Source organism: Phyllostomus discolor, chromosome 13 (genome assembly GCF_004126475.2).
Source record: "Phyllostomus discolor isolate MPI-MPIP mPhyDis1 chromosome 13, mPhyDis1.pri.v3, whole genome shotgun sequence".
NCBI lineage: Eukaryota > Metazoa > Chordata > Mammalia > Chiroptera > Phyllostomidae > Phyllostomus > Phyllostomus discolor.
This window is the reverse complement of record NC_040915.2, coordinates 54,478,092-54,494,323: the sequence shown is the minus strand read 5'-3', so window position 1 is coordinate 54,494,323 and position 16,232 is coordinate 54,478,092. Positions and strand designations below refer to the sequence as shown.

The window sequence follows — 16,232 nt, the reverse complement described above, 5'->3', positions numbered from 1 at the left end:
TGTCAAGGGGACACCCACAACAGGAACCAGTGGCTCATTCATTCCCTCATCACCCTCCCACTGCCAAATGCCACGCCATCGGAGCCTACCCCGGCCTCAACAAATCCAGGGTCACCCCAGTTTAAGAAACGCCCCCCACTCAGTGCCAAGCTGACACAGACAGCTGAGCCACACGGGGCCCCGCCCTCCAGGAGCCCACAGCCCAGTCAGAAAGCAGAAGTCACTGTGGTCAGCACCGTAATTAAGGAAGTTCAAGGAGTTTATGACACTCTACATTCGTGGCACAACAGGTCTTCAAGGTCAAGAGAAGGCCTTCCAAGGGTCAGACACTGTACCAGATACTGAGAGTCAACACACATAAAAATAAGTACAACACTTCCCATCACTCATTTTTTTTCAGGCCCTTTTCAGTTTCGAGGGGGCAGAAACCAGTCCAAGGCATAATGGTTTCAGGCACAGCTGTATCCAGGTGTTCAAACATTACTAGGCATCTGTCTTTCTCCAGCTGCCTGCAGGAGGAGCTGGGAGGAGCCCACCAGGAGCTGCCAGACCCGCTGCCACGTGACAGTCTTGTTTCCTGCCTTTGCTTCTGGGACTCCCGACCAGGGCCAGCAGCTAAGATGTGGACATGGGAGACAGACAGACGTGAGTGTGAATCCCACCTCTGCCCTTTGCCCTACCGTGTGATGTTGGGCAAGGAACTTCCCCCTTCAGGGCCTCAGCATCCTCTTGCAAGAGGCAGATAACATAACCTCCCTTGCTGGGCTCCTGGAAGAACTCAGTGGTCCGAGTGGGGAAAAACGTGACCCCGTCACAGGGTCAGTAAATTCTCGCGCTCTCTCTCCACCTCTCTCTGTGGGGACCATCATTAGAGACTCTCCAGGACCTGGGGCTCTTATTCCCGGGAATTGTTACAAGGGGCCTAGGACACTGAACAGACCCAGCGCTGTCTGCAGAGCATGTACTTAACAAGTCCCGCCCACAGATACACTCGCTCTCTTTCACGTGCGCATCAGGCTGTTGGTTCGACTCGACAGGTCAAGGTCAACTCCACAGCACATTCACGGTCACTTTCTTTATCATCAGCCCTTGTCTTCCATCCCCATGACCTAAACGCATATCCTCAGCTTTGTGGAGTCCGTGATCAATTTTCTCCTAAGAAAATGTCCAGTGGACCTAGTGAGGATTGGGGCCCAGAGCGAGGCTTAGAGCCTAGGAGGTCTTGCCTGAGGTCACAGGAGCCTCCCTGCCCGCCCCCCTGGTTCCGAGGGTGCCTGCCTCCCCGCCACCCCCCCCCCCACGCATGTCTTTGTCTGCAGCATGTGCGTGCTGTGCGGCTGCGGCCGGCGTTCCCGCTGCTTCTTTGTCTCGGCTTTTGTGTGCAGACAACAGAGAAGGGGGCAGGGTGTGTGTTGCTCTCATCCATTCCGTCTCATTATCCATCTGTCCATCTGCATGCAGACCCCCTCCAGACGCCCCGCACCTGCTCCCGGCCCTCCCGGCAGCCACAGCAGGTGCTGCAGCCGGCCAGCCGCTCACTGCCGCCGCCGCCGAGGGAAAAGCAGGAAGGCACAGGCGCAGCCTGCAGCCCCCAGCGCAGCCGCTGTCTCCCCCCCCTCGCCCGGCCCTCCCACCGCATCGCCTTTCCCACAAACACAGATGCTGGCAGAGCCAGGGAGGAGCCCGGGTCAGGGGAAGGAAGCCATGCAGCAGACTTTACAAAGACCCCCCTCCCCTCCCCACCTGAAGCCGTCCTCCCCTCTCTCTCCCTCATCCCCAGCCCCATTAAAGTTCCCTCTTGAACGTTTCACCAAGTCATCCTCCCCCCACCCAGTGCCACTGTGGTTTCTGTCTGCATCGTCCCCTGCTGGGACCTCTGGCTTCCACCCCAGGTCCTTCTGATCTGTCCCCTGACTCAAGCCAGAAGACTCTCCAAACAAAAAGCTGACCTCGCCACTCCCCAGCCCACAGCCCTTCAGCAACGTCCTACCCGTCTCAGGATGAAAAGCAAGCTCTTACCTTTACCTGCAAGGGGCCCTGGCTGGCCCCTGCTGACCACTCGCTGAGCTCCTGCCCCAGCCACACACTGCCCGGCCCAGCCCAGCCCCGTCCAGCTCAAGCCTCATCATCTCTGACCTCCGGGCAAAAGTCAAGTCCATTAGTTACACACACTCCCTGGTTGACCCATGCTACTCTCCTTCGGGCTGTTTCCGTTTGGGATCATATATTCAGTTGCTTGTCCGCTGTGCACACGCATGCAGACAGACACACAGACACACTCCACCACCCAACTGTGCGATCCCCATGGGAGAAGAAATCTGCCCTGGCTTTCCATGCCGTCATCACCAGGGCTTGGCACCCTGTCTGACGCACAGGAAGCCTTCAACATATGTTTGTTGAAAGAATAACTAAACGTAAAATGCCGCGGTTCTGGGAGGCCCCTTCAGAACCATTTTATAGATGGATGAACAGAGACCCAGAGAAGGAAAGTGACTTACCCCAGGTCTCTCTTCCAACGTGGCCATGCTGTCAGGGTCATCCTCCTGTCCCTGAGGCTCCCTGAAGGTCTGCCTCTCCTTTTGAAGCCAACCGGACACTTCACGCACCCACCCTGAGATGGCTGCAGATATTCGGCCCCCTTTCGGGGACGCACCTGGCTCTGCGAACTGGTGGTTGTATGAGTGTCTCTTGCTCCAAACACCTGCTCCTGTCTCCTCAAACGCCTCTGCCTGTTCCCTCCCCATTCCTGTAGCCTGGGGTCCTCTCCCGGACACAAAGGCAGTCCTAACCCCACCCTCAGTGCCCTCCCCACTGCAGAAACAACACAAAGCTCTTGGGAAAGGCACTAAGGGATGATGCTTCCTGAATGTTCGCTGCGTTTCACGTTCGGGGGCTGAATGCTATAAATGCAATAGCTGTAATGGCCCAATGGTGCGGGTGTTGATTTCATCTTTGTTTGACAGAGGAGGAAACTGAGGCCAAAGGGGTCCAGCTACAAGGGTGTGAACCAAGATTCAGCCCCAACAGTCTGGATCCAGACCCAGGCCCCACAGAGCCCTCACCTCACCCTGGTCCCATTGCACTTTCCCAGGCTCCCATCATCCTCTGCTTGACCAGCAGCTCCTGCACAGACCTCCCTGCCCCTCCAGGGCTCCATCTAACCCAGCCTTCCCACCCCCGCACGGCCGTGCCGCAGCCATCCTGCAGGACAGTGCATTCTTAATTTATGAGATGCATCTGGGTTTTGTGCAAATCAGCCGGGAGCGCTGCAGTGCCTGCAGCCGGGAGGCGGAGGGTCTCAAGGCCAACAGCCCTCCAGGAGGCAGGCAGGGGCTGGGCTCAGGGCACCAGGCTCCAGCAGGGTCACCCAGTGGGCCTGCGGAGCACAGAGTGGGACTGGGGGTAAAGGGATCTATTCTTTGGCTCCCCTTGGCCTCCTGGCCTGCCCCAGGCGAGCGGCCAAGAGTCCTTGGTTGGGGGTAGGGGTGGAGAGATGGGAAATAGGGCGGGAACTCTTGTTAACTGAGCATCTCCTGAAACCCACACGAAAGCCTACAAGGCAGGGAGGCACGTGGCCACCTTATGGGAACCGGGAAACCGGGTTTGGGTTTGCAGAAAGTTGGCAAGCTCTTTCTGAATGTATAACTCTGATTTGTCCCCCCCTCCCCCCCAAAAAGAGGGGATTTAATGTGGTTTATAAAGATGTCCTCAGCAGAGCCAGAGGACTAAATATAAAATAAGATATAAAAATCGGGCCAAAGAATATAAAGTTAGGAATTCAGTTCCAAATGCCTGCCACATGGCTCTATCTAGTTGCTAATAAACCTATGGACATTGGTTCTGAGCATCCCAACAGCCAGAGAAAAAAAGGGAATGCAATTGGTTTTGCAAATGTCCAAGGTCTACACGGAAAAAAGAAATTAGACGCGCAAACACTGGGCTGTGGCAAGAATTAAGAACAGAGAAGGAATCTCAAGCCCTCTCATCGTATATCATAGCTCTAATTCCCCCCGCAATTGGCCCGCTGATCCCTTTCTTCCTCCGCCCCTTCCCCAGGGCCCCAGGACCGAAGTTTTCCGACAGCACCTTGGACGGTGTATTTTTGTGTCACCACTAGGTGGCAGCGCGGCGCAAGTCTCTGAAGGAGGTTTTTATATTAGGGGAGACGACCTCTGCGGTGGTGGGAGGGGCCAGGACGCGCCTGAGGAACCTCAGTGAGGTAGGTGCCACGCTTTCCATTGAACCTCAACAAGGAAATCAGTCTCATGCTGGGCGTGAAGAGGGCTGGAAGGAAGAACCCCGGACGGAGATGCGGGAGCCCCGGGGTCTCTGTGCCAGCCTGAGCACATCGAGTTGCCTCTCCTGGCCTCAGTCTTCTCATGCGAGCAAGGGGTGAGTATGCCCCCTGGAGGAAGAGGAAACTGAGACGGGGCTGGAGATGATCATGCTCACTAACGCCAAGAACAGTCAGAGGGTAAAGGACTGTTCCCTAGCCCTGGGGGAGCTCCCTAGCCCTGGGGGAGAAGAACAAAGGCCCCCAGGGACCCTAGTTGGGACAGGAGGGGAAGTGGTAAGTTCTTTGTTTCCTTGGTGGGCTTAGGGGAGTAAGAGTCGGGACTTTCCACAATATAAGTGACGGAAACTTATCTTAAAAGGTCTTAAGCCAGGCCTGGCTGGTGTAGCTCAATGGATTGAGCACGGGCTTCAAACAAAAGTGTCACAGGTTCGATTCCCAGTCAGGGCACATGCCTGGGTTGCAGGCCATGACCCCCAGCAACCCCACATTGATGTTTCTCTCTCTCTTTCTCCCTCCCTTCCCTCTCTAAAAATAAATAAAATAAAGTCTTTTTTAAAAAGAATGGCTTATTTTTTAAAAAAAAAGGTTTTAAGCCAAAAAACGTGGGGAGAGGGTGTTTTGGGCCCATGTGACAAAAGGCACACGGGTGTCTGCGTGTCTGCGTGTCACTCTCCCCGTGCTGGCCCCTGCCTTCCCCTACACCAGTGTCATTTCCAGGCTGCCTTTGGTGGCAAGTTCTGAGCTCACACACTATTGCTTCTCAAGCCCAGCTCATAGAGGGCTTCTTTTTCCAGATGGTTCCAAGCGAGATTCCAGAGCTGACTCTCACTGGCTTAAATTGGGTCATGTGCCCATCCCTGGCCCAGGCGTGGTGACTATTATAGGCCAGACCTGGGTTCTGTCCTTGCCTGTGGAACTAGGGCAAATCAACCCCTTTGGATGCATTCACTCAGATGGTGGAGGGAGGCATTCTTTACACTGAAACTGGGACTCCTCCCAGACGCTGCTTGCTGAAGATCCCCAGAAGGTAAAAACAGCAGACCGCCCCCTCTGGGAGGAAACTGCCTGGACCCCCAGGCCTGCCTCCGCGACATTTTGTGTTGAGAAGATTCAGGAGCACCTGGCGGGGAAAGACAGGGACTCCCCACCTGGGAGATATTTCCCCTCCGTTCACCCTGTGATTATGGCTACTGTAAACAGAGGCTCCAGCAAGTAGAGATGGGCGGGCACTCACCACCCACAGCTCGGGTTTGTGCGAAGCTCAGCCCCCTCCCCCCTCCCCCGCCAGGTGGGGGCCTCCCTGGCCCACACCCCCATTAGGCAGCAGTGAGGAAGGCTCAGACAGAATGGACGTGGGAGCACCAGGCCCCGTGCCCACGCAGAGTGGACACTCTGTGGATGCTCTTTCGCCCTCCTTTCTGCAAAGGGCTGTGGCGATGAGCTGTGAGCATAGCAGTTGTCACCAGTGCCACTTGCTAGTGACAGTAGGCGTTCCATGCAGGCGCTTCTCCAAGGGTGTGCAGGAAGAGACATTCTCTCTCTCTCTCCCCCCTCCCTCCCCTCCCCTCCTCTCCATTATCCCTTCCCTCCCTCCCTCCCTCCATCCCATAAACACACCCAAGATGAGGCGTCTTCACCTTCTCACACCCTTTTATGTAGGTCGTTTCTTTCCTTTTATTTGGCCGTGTCCACCACCATCGTTGTCACTGCTGCTTTGCTCCAGGCGGGGGTGGGGGAGGGGACTCAGTGGGGCAGTAGTGAGAAGGGCATGTGGACAAGAGGAAGAGCTGGACAGACCAGACGGAGGGGACCACAGAGGGAGCAAGTAAGGAGGAAGAAAGAGAAAGCCTCACATGGCGTCGCATCTGTCACAGCACCTTTTCAGGTATCCCTTTCCTTGACCCTCACAATGCCCCCCCCCCCCCTTGGAGAGGTGAGGAAACTGAGGCACAGCGGCCCCTGAAGCTCACCCTGTTTAGAAAACCAGGTATGTGCACCTCCAAATGGCCGTGACCTTCTGTGCCACACTGCCCACTCTGGGTGTGAGTAGCTGGGTGATGAGGCTGGAGGAAGCAGCAACATAGGCCACCTTTGCTGTGTTGTCCTGAGCAAGCGCCTTCCCCACTCTGGGCCAAGAGCACAGGCCCAGACCCTGTGATCAGTCCTCTTGGCTGAGTGCCGTGTTCTGGATGATGGGTGTTCTGTGCTTACCACTTACTTCTGAACAAATACCATCAATAATTCAAGTTCCCTCTCCTTTATAACCTAGAAAAATTGGTCTCCTGGCAAGAAATGAAAAATAATTTCACGCTCTCCTTCCTCCCCTCCCAAAATCGTCCCTGACAAATCGTCTCTTTATTGCCTGTCACTCCAGCCATCATCACACATCTGGGGTCCCATTTTTCATGGTCGCTGGTCTCGCTCTTGGCTCTGACTGCAACTGGCCCTTAATAGGGCCATCAGCAGATTCCAGTGAGGCTCCTTCACTCATTCATTCATTCATTCATTCATGAAATATTGTCTGTTTTGTTTCCAAAGAGTGAAGGCTTTCTTATCATAGATGAGACACTCCCCAGTTTTTTATACTACAGTGTGAGGGGTTGCTTTCTTAACTCTTTATATTTTTTCTTTTTAAAAGCAAATCTGATTTATTTTCTGTTGAATTCATTGGGGTACCATTGGTTCACAACACCATGCAGGTTTCAAGCATAAAACTCAATAAAACATCATCCACACACTGCGTCGTGGGCCCACTGCCCCAAGCAAAGTCTCTTTCCACCCCATTCCCCCACTTTCCCTACTCCCACCACCTACCCCCCAACCGCTACTTCCCTCTGGCTATCACCACACTGTTGTCTGTGTCTGTGTGTTACTCATATACAGTTTTTGGTTAATCCCTTCACCTTATTTTATCCAGTCCCCCGACCCCCTCCCCGCAGGAGATCGGAGCAGAGGTCTGTGGTGAGATAAGCACCAAGAAGAACCAGCCTCCCTGTCTCTCCCATCTCCCATCCCAGGCCCATTCTCACCTCCTGCAGCCCTACGGCCCCCACTCTTCCCCCGCCGCAGCTTCTCTCCCAGGACATCGCAATCCGCTGCGCACCTGTGTGCCCTCCCCATCCAGCTGGCTGAGAGGAAGGACTTTCTGTGTCTTCCTTACCATTCCCCCGCCCTGGTGCCCAGTAGAGCCCAGGCAGATGATCGTTTGAATGAATGGAATGATACAATGAGGGGTTAAAAATTAAGTGCAAATGTTCCTAAATGTGTCCTCCCCTTCCGGAGCCAGATAACAGTATTTCGTCCAGCAGGTTGCTCAGACCGCCACCCCTTCCTGTCTCTCCAACTCACTTAAGGCAGAGGAAGGTAGTGCAGAAAAAGAGCCAAATGGCTTATGACTGTTAAAGATAATCTATAGAACAAAGAACCAGGAGAGAGTAAGGAGTAGAGGAGAGAGAGAGAGAGAAGGAGAATGAATATGGTCTCCCCGCTTAGGCTGCGAGTGGAACGGAAATGTATTTCTTGGCTTTGAAGACTTTCCTTGGAGGGTGGCGGATGTTCAGTGAGAGGCTCCAGGGTGGTGCGTGTGAGAGAGAATGGGGGAGAGAAGGAAAGAAACTTCTGCCAGGGGCCGGCACAGGCTCTCTCCATGCATGGCTTTAAAAAACACTAGCTGGGAACAATATTTGGAAAACAGCGATCATAAATGCATGCGCATCACATAACAGAGCCTCAAATTCTTGAAGAAAAAATATCAGGAAGAAAAATGGACAAAACTAAAGGGAGTGGGAGATATTGACAGCCCTCTCTCAGGAACTGATAGAAAAAATCAGCAAAGACACAGAACTATCTAACCAACAGTCAACCAACTGAATCTAATCAATATTTACAGAACACTCTACCCAGTAGCTGCAGAATTTAAATAATTTTCAAATCTATCAAAAATAGAACACATACGGGACCATAAAATAAGTCTCAACTCACTCCAGGTTATTGAAATCCTGAGTCTGTTCTCTGATCACAATGGACTAATATAACAAACAAATAACAATAAATTATCTAGAAAAATCCCAAGTATTTAGATAACACACCTTTCACCCATGGGTCAAAAAAAAAAAAAAACCCCACAAGGGAAACTGGAAAATATCAAACTACAAGACAATGGTGCTCGCTTCGGCAGCACAGGTACTGCATGCTAATGAAAACTGTAATCTGTGGAAGTAGCTAATGCAGCGCTCGTAATTTATAGCTCTAAATGACTGTATGGAGTGAAGGCGGAGAAAGGGGACTAAACTTAGTGGTTCGAGTCTCCCTCGAAAAGCTAGAAAAATGAAAAGTAAAGTAAACCTGGAGCAAATAGAAGGGAAAAGTACTAAGCAGCAAAACTCAGTGAAATAAAACACAGACAAATGGTAGAGGAACTTAACAAAGCTAAAAACTGGTTCTGGAAAAGGACTGATAAAATTAAAGTGCGCAAGCTAACACCGGACCTTTATTACTTTTTTATTACGTTCAGGTTATCGGGCGGACCGTGCACGCGTGGACTGGCTCACGTGGGTGCTGGGTCCTCGAGGACTTGCAGGGGGGGCAGTAACAGCACCTCTGCTCCAGACAAGCGCAGGCTCAGGGGTCGGCGCTGGCCCTCCGGCTCACTGCTGGATCCTGCGGACACTCTGCACCTGGAAGGTCTGGGCGTGGGTGCCCCACTCCCGGAAGTGCTTGTAGTCGCCTGAGTGGTGATCACACTCCAGCACGTACTGAAAGCCTCGGTAGCCTGGGAACTGGGAGCACACCCAGCTGGGGGAGGGGAGAGGCAGACTGTTACCCTAGGGAGGCACCAGCATGGTGGTCGGGACAGGGACAAAGAGACCCCTACTGCCAACCCATCCCAGCCGCCGTGGCCTTCTTTTGGGGCCCAGCAGGGGCCCTGGGCTTTCTACCACTGTGCCTTTCGTCATGCTGTTCCCTGTCCCAGGAACACCATTCCAGCCATTCTTAGCCCGGCCAAGTGGTATTTATCCTTCAGGTCTCAGCTCCATCATCACTCCACCAGTGCAGGGTGGTCTGCACTGATCTCCAAATTAGGGCACAGTCCCTTAATGTAGCTTTGGAGCATTCACATGATGAGGTAATTAAGAGATTACTTGTAAAATGCCCCCCTCCACATGTAGTAAGCTCCTGGGGGTAGGGGTGTGTGCACCTGGTTCATTGTCCTCTCGGGTGCCTAACACAGTGCCTGGCACAGGGCGGGGCTCAGTGAATGCTGGATGGATGGATGGATGTAAGGAAGGATGGATGGAAGGATGGATGGATGGATGGATGGATGGATGTAAGGAAGGATGGATGGATGGAAGGATGGATGGATGGATGGATGGATGGATGGATGTAAGGAAGGATGGATGGAAGGATGGATGGATGGATGTAAGGAAGGAGGGATGGAAGGATGGATGGAAGGAAGGATGGATGGAAGGATGGATGGATGGATGGATGGATGGATGGATGTAAGGAAGGATGGATGGAAGGATGGATGGATGGATGGATGGAAGGATGGATGGATGGATGGATGGATGAATGGGTGAGGAGTCATTCTTTCCCCCTCCTTCCTTACCCAGAGGCACTTCCAAGAAAAGGCCTATTCTTCCCATTCATTGACCCCTGTGCTGCCCAGGACTGGACAAAACCTGCTATCTCGTTTTTCTGAGTAGACTCAAGAACCACAAGAGGCCCACCCTACTCTGAAACAATGTAATTCTCTGGTAATGTCTGAAAAAATTAAAAATCAAAAACCCTATCTGGCCTACCTCCCACCTTCACCCACCTCCTGCCTATCAGGAGCCAGAGGGCACCTCAGCAGGTGGGTCCAATGTCCTCCCCAGCTGAGGACCTCACGTGCAGCCTTCCCCTGCCATCTCCTATGTAAAAAGGGTGGGAAGGGGCAGTCATGTGTGGGCTCAAAGCTGGATTCAGTCACCTCCCCGCTGGTGGACTTGGAGCAAGCTGCTTGACCCACCTCTGGGTTGTGGCTGGCCGTGCATCCTCTGCTCTCTGGTGCTGGAGCCTGTCCCCCTCCCCCACTCAGCCAGTGTGGGAAAGTGCTCACTCTAGCAATAAGCATGTGACCAGGCCTAGCCAATCAGAGCACCCAATGATGGTGGGGATGGTGATTGGTTCTGAGTTGAACACATGACTGAAGCTGGACCAATAAGAGCCTTTCCTGGAACCTTTGCTGGGATCACTGAGAAAGAAACTCCTTCCCTCAGGCTAGCTGAAATGCTAGGATGGAGCTACTACGTTGCCTTCATATGGTAAGAGCCTACCTAAGGATATAACTACACTGGCGAGCAGGGCAGGAGGGGGAGAATAACAGAACCTTGCTGAAGCACCTGGATCCAGCTGTGCCTGAAGCTAATTGCAGGGGCCAGTAAATATCCTTTAGGCTTAACAGCAGTTTGCTCTGGGTGTCCATTGCTTGCAATCCCAGAAATTCTGCCTGGCATCTCACTATGTTACAATGTCCTCTCTGGAATGTGGGCATCAGAGCCCAAAAGTCACCAGCACATTATTGTCACAGGAGGTGTCCCTAACCCTCCCGACATCCTCTCTTTCCCTGCCAGACAGAGCTCTGGATCCACTTACGCCCCGGATTGGACATGGAAGGAGCCCACTTCGTTGCCATCCCATCCCATGGCCTGGAGGGAGGAGTAGTCGTCACTCAGCTCTCCTTTCCTGCCCAGGAAGTTCTCTCGCTCGAAGATGGTCAGCCTTGAGTCACGGTGGTTCTGCAGGCACAGAGAACAGGGTCAGGCCGTCAGGTGCACAGCTGGGAGTCCCGCAGCCTCTGCTGCCCACCCCTGCCCCGCCCTTGTCTTCCAAATCAGTCTCCCTGCAACCCTTTTGAAAGGGCAGTAAGGCAACAGGCACCAGAAACCTTACAAGAGGTAAAGAAACAAGAAAGAAAAGAGAGGAGAGGAGAAGGGAAGGGAGGGGAGGGGAGGGGAAAAGAGGGGAGGGGAGGGGAGAATTCAACTTGACTCTCCAACAATAGGAATCAGGAGGTAAACTGGCCTATCGCGCTGTGGTTTAGAGCAGGGTGCAGAGATCTGGGTTCCAATCCTGCTCTCCACTTACCGGCTGACTGAGCTTACACATGTCTCTGAAATACCTTCTTTTCAGGCCTGTTTCTGAGGACTCAGGGAGGCGGGTTTGCCTCAGTCAGGGTCCACCGTGGGTCCCGGGTCAGCACAGGACCTGGGCCGCTTGTGGAACGAATGGCCAAATGGTCCTGCTCACGGAATGGAATTCTATGGAGCTCGAATAAATGTATGGGTGCTATAAGTTAGATTTAATCTCCCGGGAGGATCGTTGTGACAGATTTGCCCAGTGAGAAACACTGGTTTCCAGGCCTTTGGTTTGTTATGATTTAATTTTATCACAAAGTGATATGCGTGTAGCTACACAGATCCAGAAATAGATATTGAAATCTCTGGCACTACAAACAATGGGCCGCTATCTCAGAGGTGTGGGTGTGAGTGATTTTTATTTTCTTATTCTGCCATGTCAGGGTTTTTCCTGAATTTTAGATGATAAATATGCACGCCTTATGTGATTTTTAAGTCAATAAAAGTCATTGTTGATGAAAGAGATAATACACCTTTCAGAGCCTTGATGGTTTTTTTTCATCTGTAAGATGGGAATAATAATAATAATAATGCCTTCCTCCACCCACAATCCACAAACAGTGGCTCAAATATGAAACTGGGAACACAAACACCGATCATGAACCAGGAGCAGGAGCTAGAACCCTGCCTCCGGCCTCGCCCTGCCATCGCCGGCACCCAGCTCTTCCCCCTCTCCCTGCGTCAGAAAAGGGGGGCGTACGGCATCCATGTGTCTCCCTCATGTTTTAACTCTGCTCCCGCTGTAACCGAAGTGGTAATGGGTGGAACGTCTGTGGCGGGTTTGTCCAGATGCTGAACATTCTTCTTCCCCACAATATGAGTACTAGGGCCCCATTTCATGATTTAAAATAAAAAAAATAGGCCTGGGAGGCAGGGGGCGGCTGCCATGTCCCACAACTTGAAGAAGAGACCTGGGAAATCGAACTCTGGGACATCCCGTTCCCAAGCCCCCATGGGAGGGCTCAGGCCTCCCTGGCAGGAGGCGGCGGCTGGACTCACGGCGCAGGCCACGGGCCGGAAGGAGGTGAGCCGCTGGGCAGGGTAGGCCGTGTTGCCGCTCCAGGCGTCCCCGCATGGGTACTCGCCCCGCTCCAGCACGTACTGCTGCCCTTGGAAGCCAGCATGCTCGAAGCCCACCCACCTGCGGACAGAGGGCGGAGAGCATAGGAGACGAGAGATGAGACCCCTGGCCCAGAGTTCTAGACCCATGGTTATCATGCAGGGGGGGACTCTGCCCCCCAGGGGGGCTTTCAACAAAGTCTGCAGATGTTTTTCATGGAGATACTGGGAGGAGAGAGCAGGGGGTGTTTGCAAATGGCATTTAGTGGATAGAGGCCAGAGATACTGCTAAACCTCCTTCAAAGCACAGGACGGCCCCCATCCAAACAGAATTATCCAGCTCCGATTGTCAATGGCACCGAGGTACAGAAACCAGGTTCAGACCCAGCAGCCCACTGACTCGCCGGGTGTTCCACGGGGAAGGAAATGCCCCATGCCACTGTGTGACAGCCTGCAGGTGTCCCTCTAGGCCATGTGGGCAGGGCTTGACCCCAAGCTAACGTGAGCCTTGAAGGGATTCCACGTGATCCTCTGAGAACATGGGAAGATGGGCAGCCTTGCGAGGAGCTGCCACATGCCAGGTCTCACCCGTCTCCCTTCCATGGGGCGGTGCTCAGCCGCCTCCCTGCTTCCCGGGAGAATGGGACTTTCTTCCTCGCCACCCTGGAGGGTGCAGCGCAGGTGACAGCTGAAGCATACAGTGCCTGCCCCTCGCCCCCCCCCCCCAACTCAGCAGCAGGGGGCCCAGCCTTCTTGCTGTCAGGTGGCCCCTGTTGTGGTAGTGCCATCCTATGGGACAAGGGGCACAGCAGGCTGACACCATGCTGACCTTGCCCTTGCCATCTGTATATGTAATACACTGTCTGGTCTACCTGAGCTTGTTGTCTCTTTTCTGGCCCAGTCTGCTGGCCTGCTGGACGCGCCCCTGGACAGGTCACTGTCCCCACCTGAGCCCCAAGTCCCCACCTGCACGAAGCAGAAGCTGGAAGGGTGTTCGCCTGGGTGCGAGAGGCATAAATACCACCTGAGATGACCTTCAGCGGCACTCACAGGCACAGCGCGACACGACCCCACACGCGGAGAGAACACTGTTCTCCTTTCAATCTGCTGTCCAACCTTCTAGAAACTTCTGGTCGACACAGTAGCCATTAGCCACATGGCGCCAATCAAATGTAAACTTAAATAAATTAAATTAAATCAAAGCTCCGGGTCTTGAGTCGCACTAGCTACATCTCAAGCCCTCCGTGGCCCTTACGGGGCTCGCGGTTCCCAGACCGAGGGCGCAGCGGTGCGGTACTTTCATCGCTGCAGCAAGTGCGCCCGACTGCGCTGATCTAGAGTCTCGGGGTGGTATGGGTGTCTCCTTAACACCTCCGTGCACCTCACCAAATAAAAAAAAAACAAACATATCTCCTGCTCAGTCTTGGTCAAGCAACAATGTTCAACTAAAAATTAATAGCTTTTTTTTACTATATTTTAATGGTTCCCTTCCATTTTGGGTAAGTGACGTTCCGTCCCAGCGCTCCACTCTCAAGGTCAGCCTCTGCAGTGCCCTCTCTCTCACCTGGTGCACGGAATCAGTGTGGATGGCGCCCCCTCCCTGTGGGCGGTGCGCACCCTACAGAACCTTACGCTGCCGTTCCACGTGCTTCCCGGCACTTCCGACCCACCGGAAGTGACAGCCCGGGAAGATAGGGCCTAAAACATCTAAAGGTTCCGGCACCCCTCTCTAGATCCCCTGCTGTCTCCCCGACCCCCGGCGCAGGCTCCCCCGGACTCACGCTCCACTCAGCACTTTCAAAGAGCGCACAGTCTCAAAGCCAAGTTCCAGCACGCTGGGGCACTCCGTGGTGAACTCATGCCGCCGGCCCTGGAAGCCCTCCTCGTCCCACACCACAATCTAGGACAGAGAGAAAAAGTGAAGACCCACACTACAGTCCTGGGGGGCGGGGGGGGGGGTGAGGGGTTAGGGGTTCACTCCAGGACTCAGGATGAGGCAGGACAGATAAAGTGGGGATTGCAAACTCGGATGCCTCCAGCAGCCAGACTGGTAAGGAGCACGCTGGCCCAGCGCCAATAGGTGGCGTCCGCACAGCGCCTTGTCATGTGGGGATGCGGGCCAACTTCCCGATTTCTGAAGACGGTCACTGTACCTGGGCCCTTCAACTTTTTAAAAGCGGGTGGCAAATTTAAGGGTTTTTCTTTAATGCACAGAGGAGGCCAGCAAAATCATGCCGGAAGACCGTGCAATCACCAGTTTGCCATCTCTGCCAGAGAGTGTGATGGTTAAATCTGGGGACCAGAAGACCCAAGTTCAACTCAAATCCCTGTGTGTGACCTTGGCCAAGTTCCTTCCCCTCTTTCAACATAGGTCCCTTCCTCTGGGAAATGGGCCCTCACAACTGTGAGGTGGGGGTTCCATGGAGGTGGGGGTTGTCCTGCACCCAGGTTTGACCCGTGCCCCCCACTTCCCAGGCACCGCCCACGCCTCTTCCTACCTTCCAGTGGCCCGCGGCCTTGGTGCACTGCAGGGCCATGTTGCTGCCGTCCTGCACGAGAGAAGAACACGGTGACCTTAGCCCTGACTCTGCGCTCTTCCCTGATGCTGACGTCTAGATGAAGCAAGACAGGGATCCAGATGGGGTCCAGAGGCGCCTGGGCTAGAGGCAAGGCCCGGCATGGGCTGGTCCCTGTCCTCCCCTTCCCACTTGCCTTGCTTCCTTCCTGTCACCATCTCAAAACTCGCCCGCTCTGGTGGAGATCAAAGCAACAGGACTACGAGAATGATTCTGTTTTTAAGTGAGGAGAGCAGGTACGGGTCTTGATGTCTGGCGCCTAGCCTGGGTTAGGATGAGGAAGCCATGCAGGATGACACAGTGATGTCCCCAGGACTGGGGACCTGGGCTCCCCTGCCTCCCAGGATACTCCCTCCGAGTTCGGATCCCACCCCTTCTCCAAGCCTGGGACTCACCGAGGACGGACCCAGAGAACAGGCCGGACCCGGGACCCGGCGAGGTCAGGCTCTTATAGGCAGGGCGGGGAGAGGGCCTCCGGGAGACAAAGCCCCGACTCAGCAAGGGAGCAGCGGGAACAAAAGGCTGCCCTGCCCGGCCGAAGCCCCAGCGGGGAGGCGTCAGCACCACTGGCTTCAGCTGGGAGGGAAAGGGGTCGGCAGCCTCCCGCCCGGGATCAGCCACAAAGAAGGCCAGAGGAGGGAGGTCAGCCTTAATCAGCTCCATGGGACCCCTGACTGCAGCAGGAAAATGAGCACTGGACAAGGAGTCCAAAAACCAGGCCCTTCCTAGCAGTGTGACCTGCAGCAGGGCATTGCTCCTCAGTTTCTGCCTATCAAATGGGACAAAAATAAACCATGTCGCTGAGGCGTTGTGATGTTATATCACGCAACTGGCACAACATTCAGCAAGTGCCTATACCTCTCCCCCTTCTTACGCTACTTCTTCTTCTTCCAGCAGGGGCAATCGGGGTAGGCTTCCTGTTGGAGGTGGCATTTAAAAATAGACTCTGAAGGGGGAGAAGGATTTGTAGAACGTGAAATGGAAGGAAATGCTTTTCTAAGCGAAAGTGCAGAGGTGGGAACTTAGGATGCGTGTATGGGAAAGAGCCCGACTGAGCTGGAGTTCAGAACGCCTGAAGGAGTAAAGGGAGCCAGGCAGGAAAGGTGCCTGGGCCCAGGCCCACAG

At 54.0% G+C, this 16,232-nt stretch overlaps 1 protein-coding gene across 3 annotated transcripts; it reads right to left on the bottom strand.

The window, feature by feature from the left end:
* Nucleotides 1–8,773: 8,773 nt before the first annotated feature.
* On the bottom strand, nt 8,774–15,563 carry CRYBA4 (crystallin beta A4). 3 transcript variants are annotated; one of them, XM_036014945.1, is made up of 7 exons: nt 15,503–15,563; nt 15,278–15,371; nt 15,030–15,080; nt 14,313–14,431; nt 12,472–12,613; nt 10,931–11,073; nt 8,774–9,091 (listed from the first exon to the last, which is right to left on the bottom strand). In XM_036014945.1, exons 3-7 carry the CDS (start codon nt 15,066–15,068, stop codon nt 8,944–8,946), a joined length of 591 nt encoding a protein of 196 aa, XP_035870838.1. In that variant the 5' UTR covers nt 15,069–15,080; nt 15,278–15,371; nt 15,503–15,563; the 3' UTR covers nt 8,774–8,943. The 3 variants fall into 3 exon arrangements, with proteins under 3 accessions (XP_035870838.1, XP_035870839.1, XP_028383793.1); XM_036014946.1 differs by lacking the exon at nt 15,278–15,371 and having other exon boundaries at nt 15,503–15,524; XM_028527992.2 differs by lacking the exon at nt 15,503–15,563 and having other exon boundaries at nt 15,278–15,407.
* Between the last annotated feature and the right edge of the window lie 669 nt (nt 15,564–16,232).

Coding starts and splice junctions, on each gene's coding strand:
- CRYBA4 (XM_036014945.1), bottom strand. CDS start 15,068: ATGGCCCTGCAGTGCACCAAGGCCGCGGGCCACTGGAAG. Junction 14,432..15,029: donor AGGCCGCGGGCCACTGGAAG/GTAGGAAGAGGC, acceptor TCTCTGTCCTAG/ATTGTGGTGTGGGACGAGGA. Junction 9,092..10,930: donor TTCCATGTCCAATCCGGGGC/GTAAGTGGATCC, acceptor CCCCTCCCCCAG/CTGGGTGTGCTCCCAGTTCC.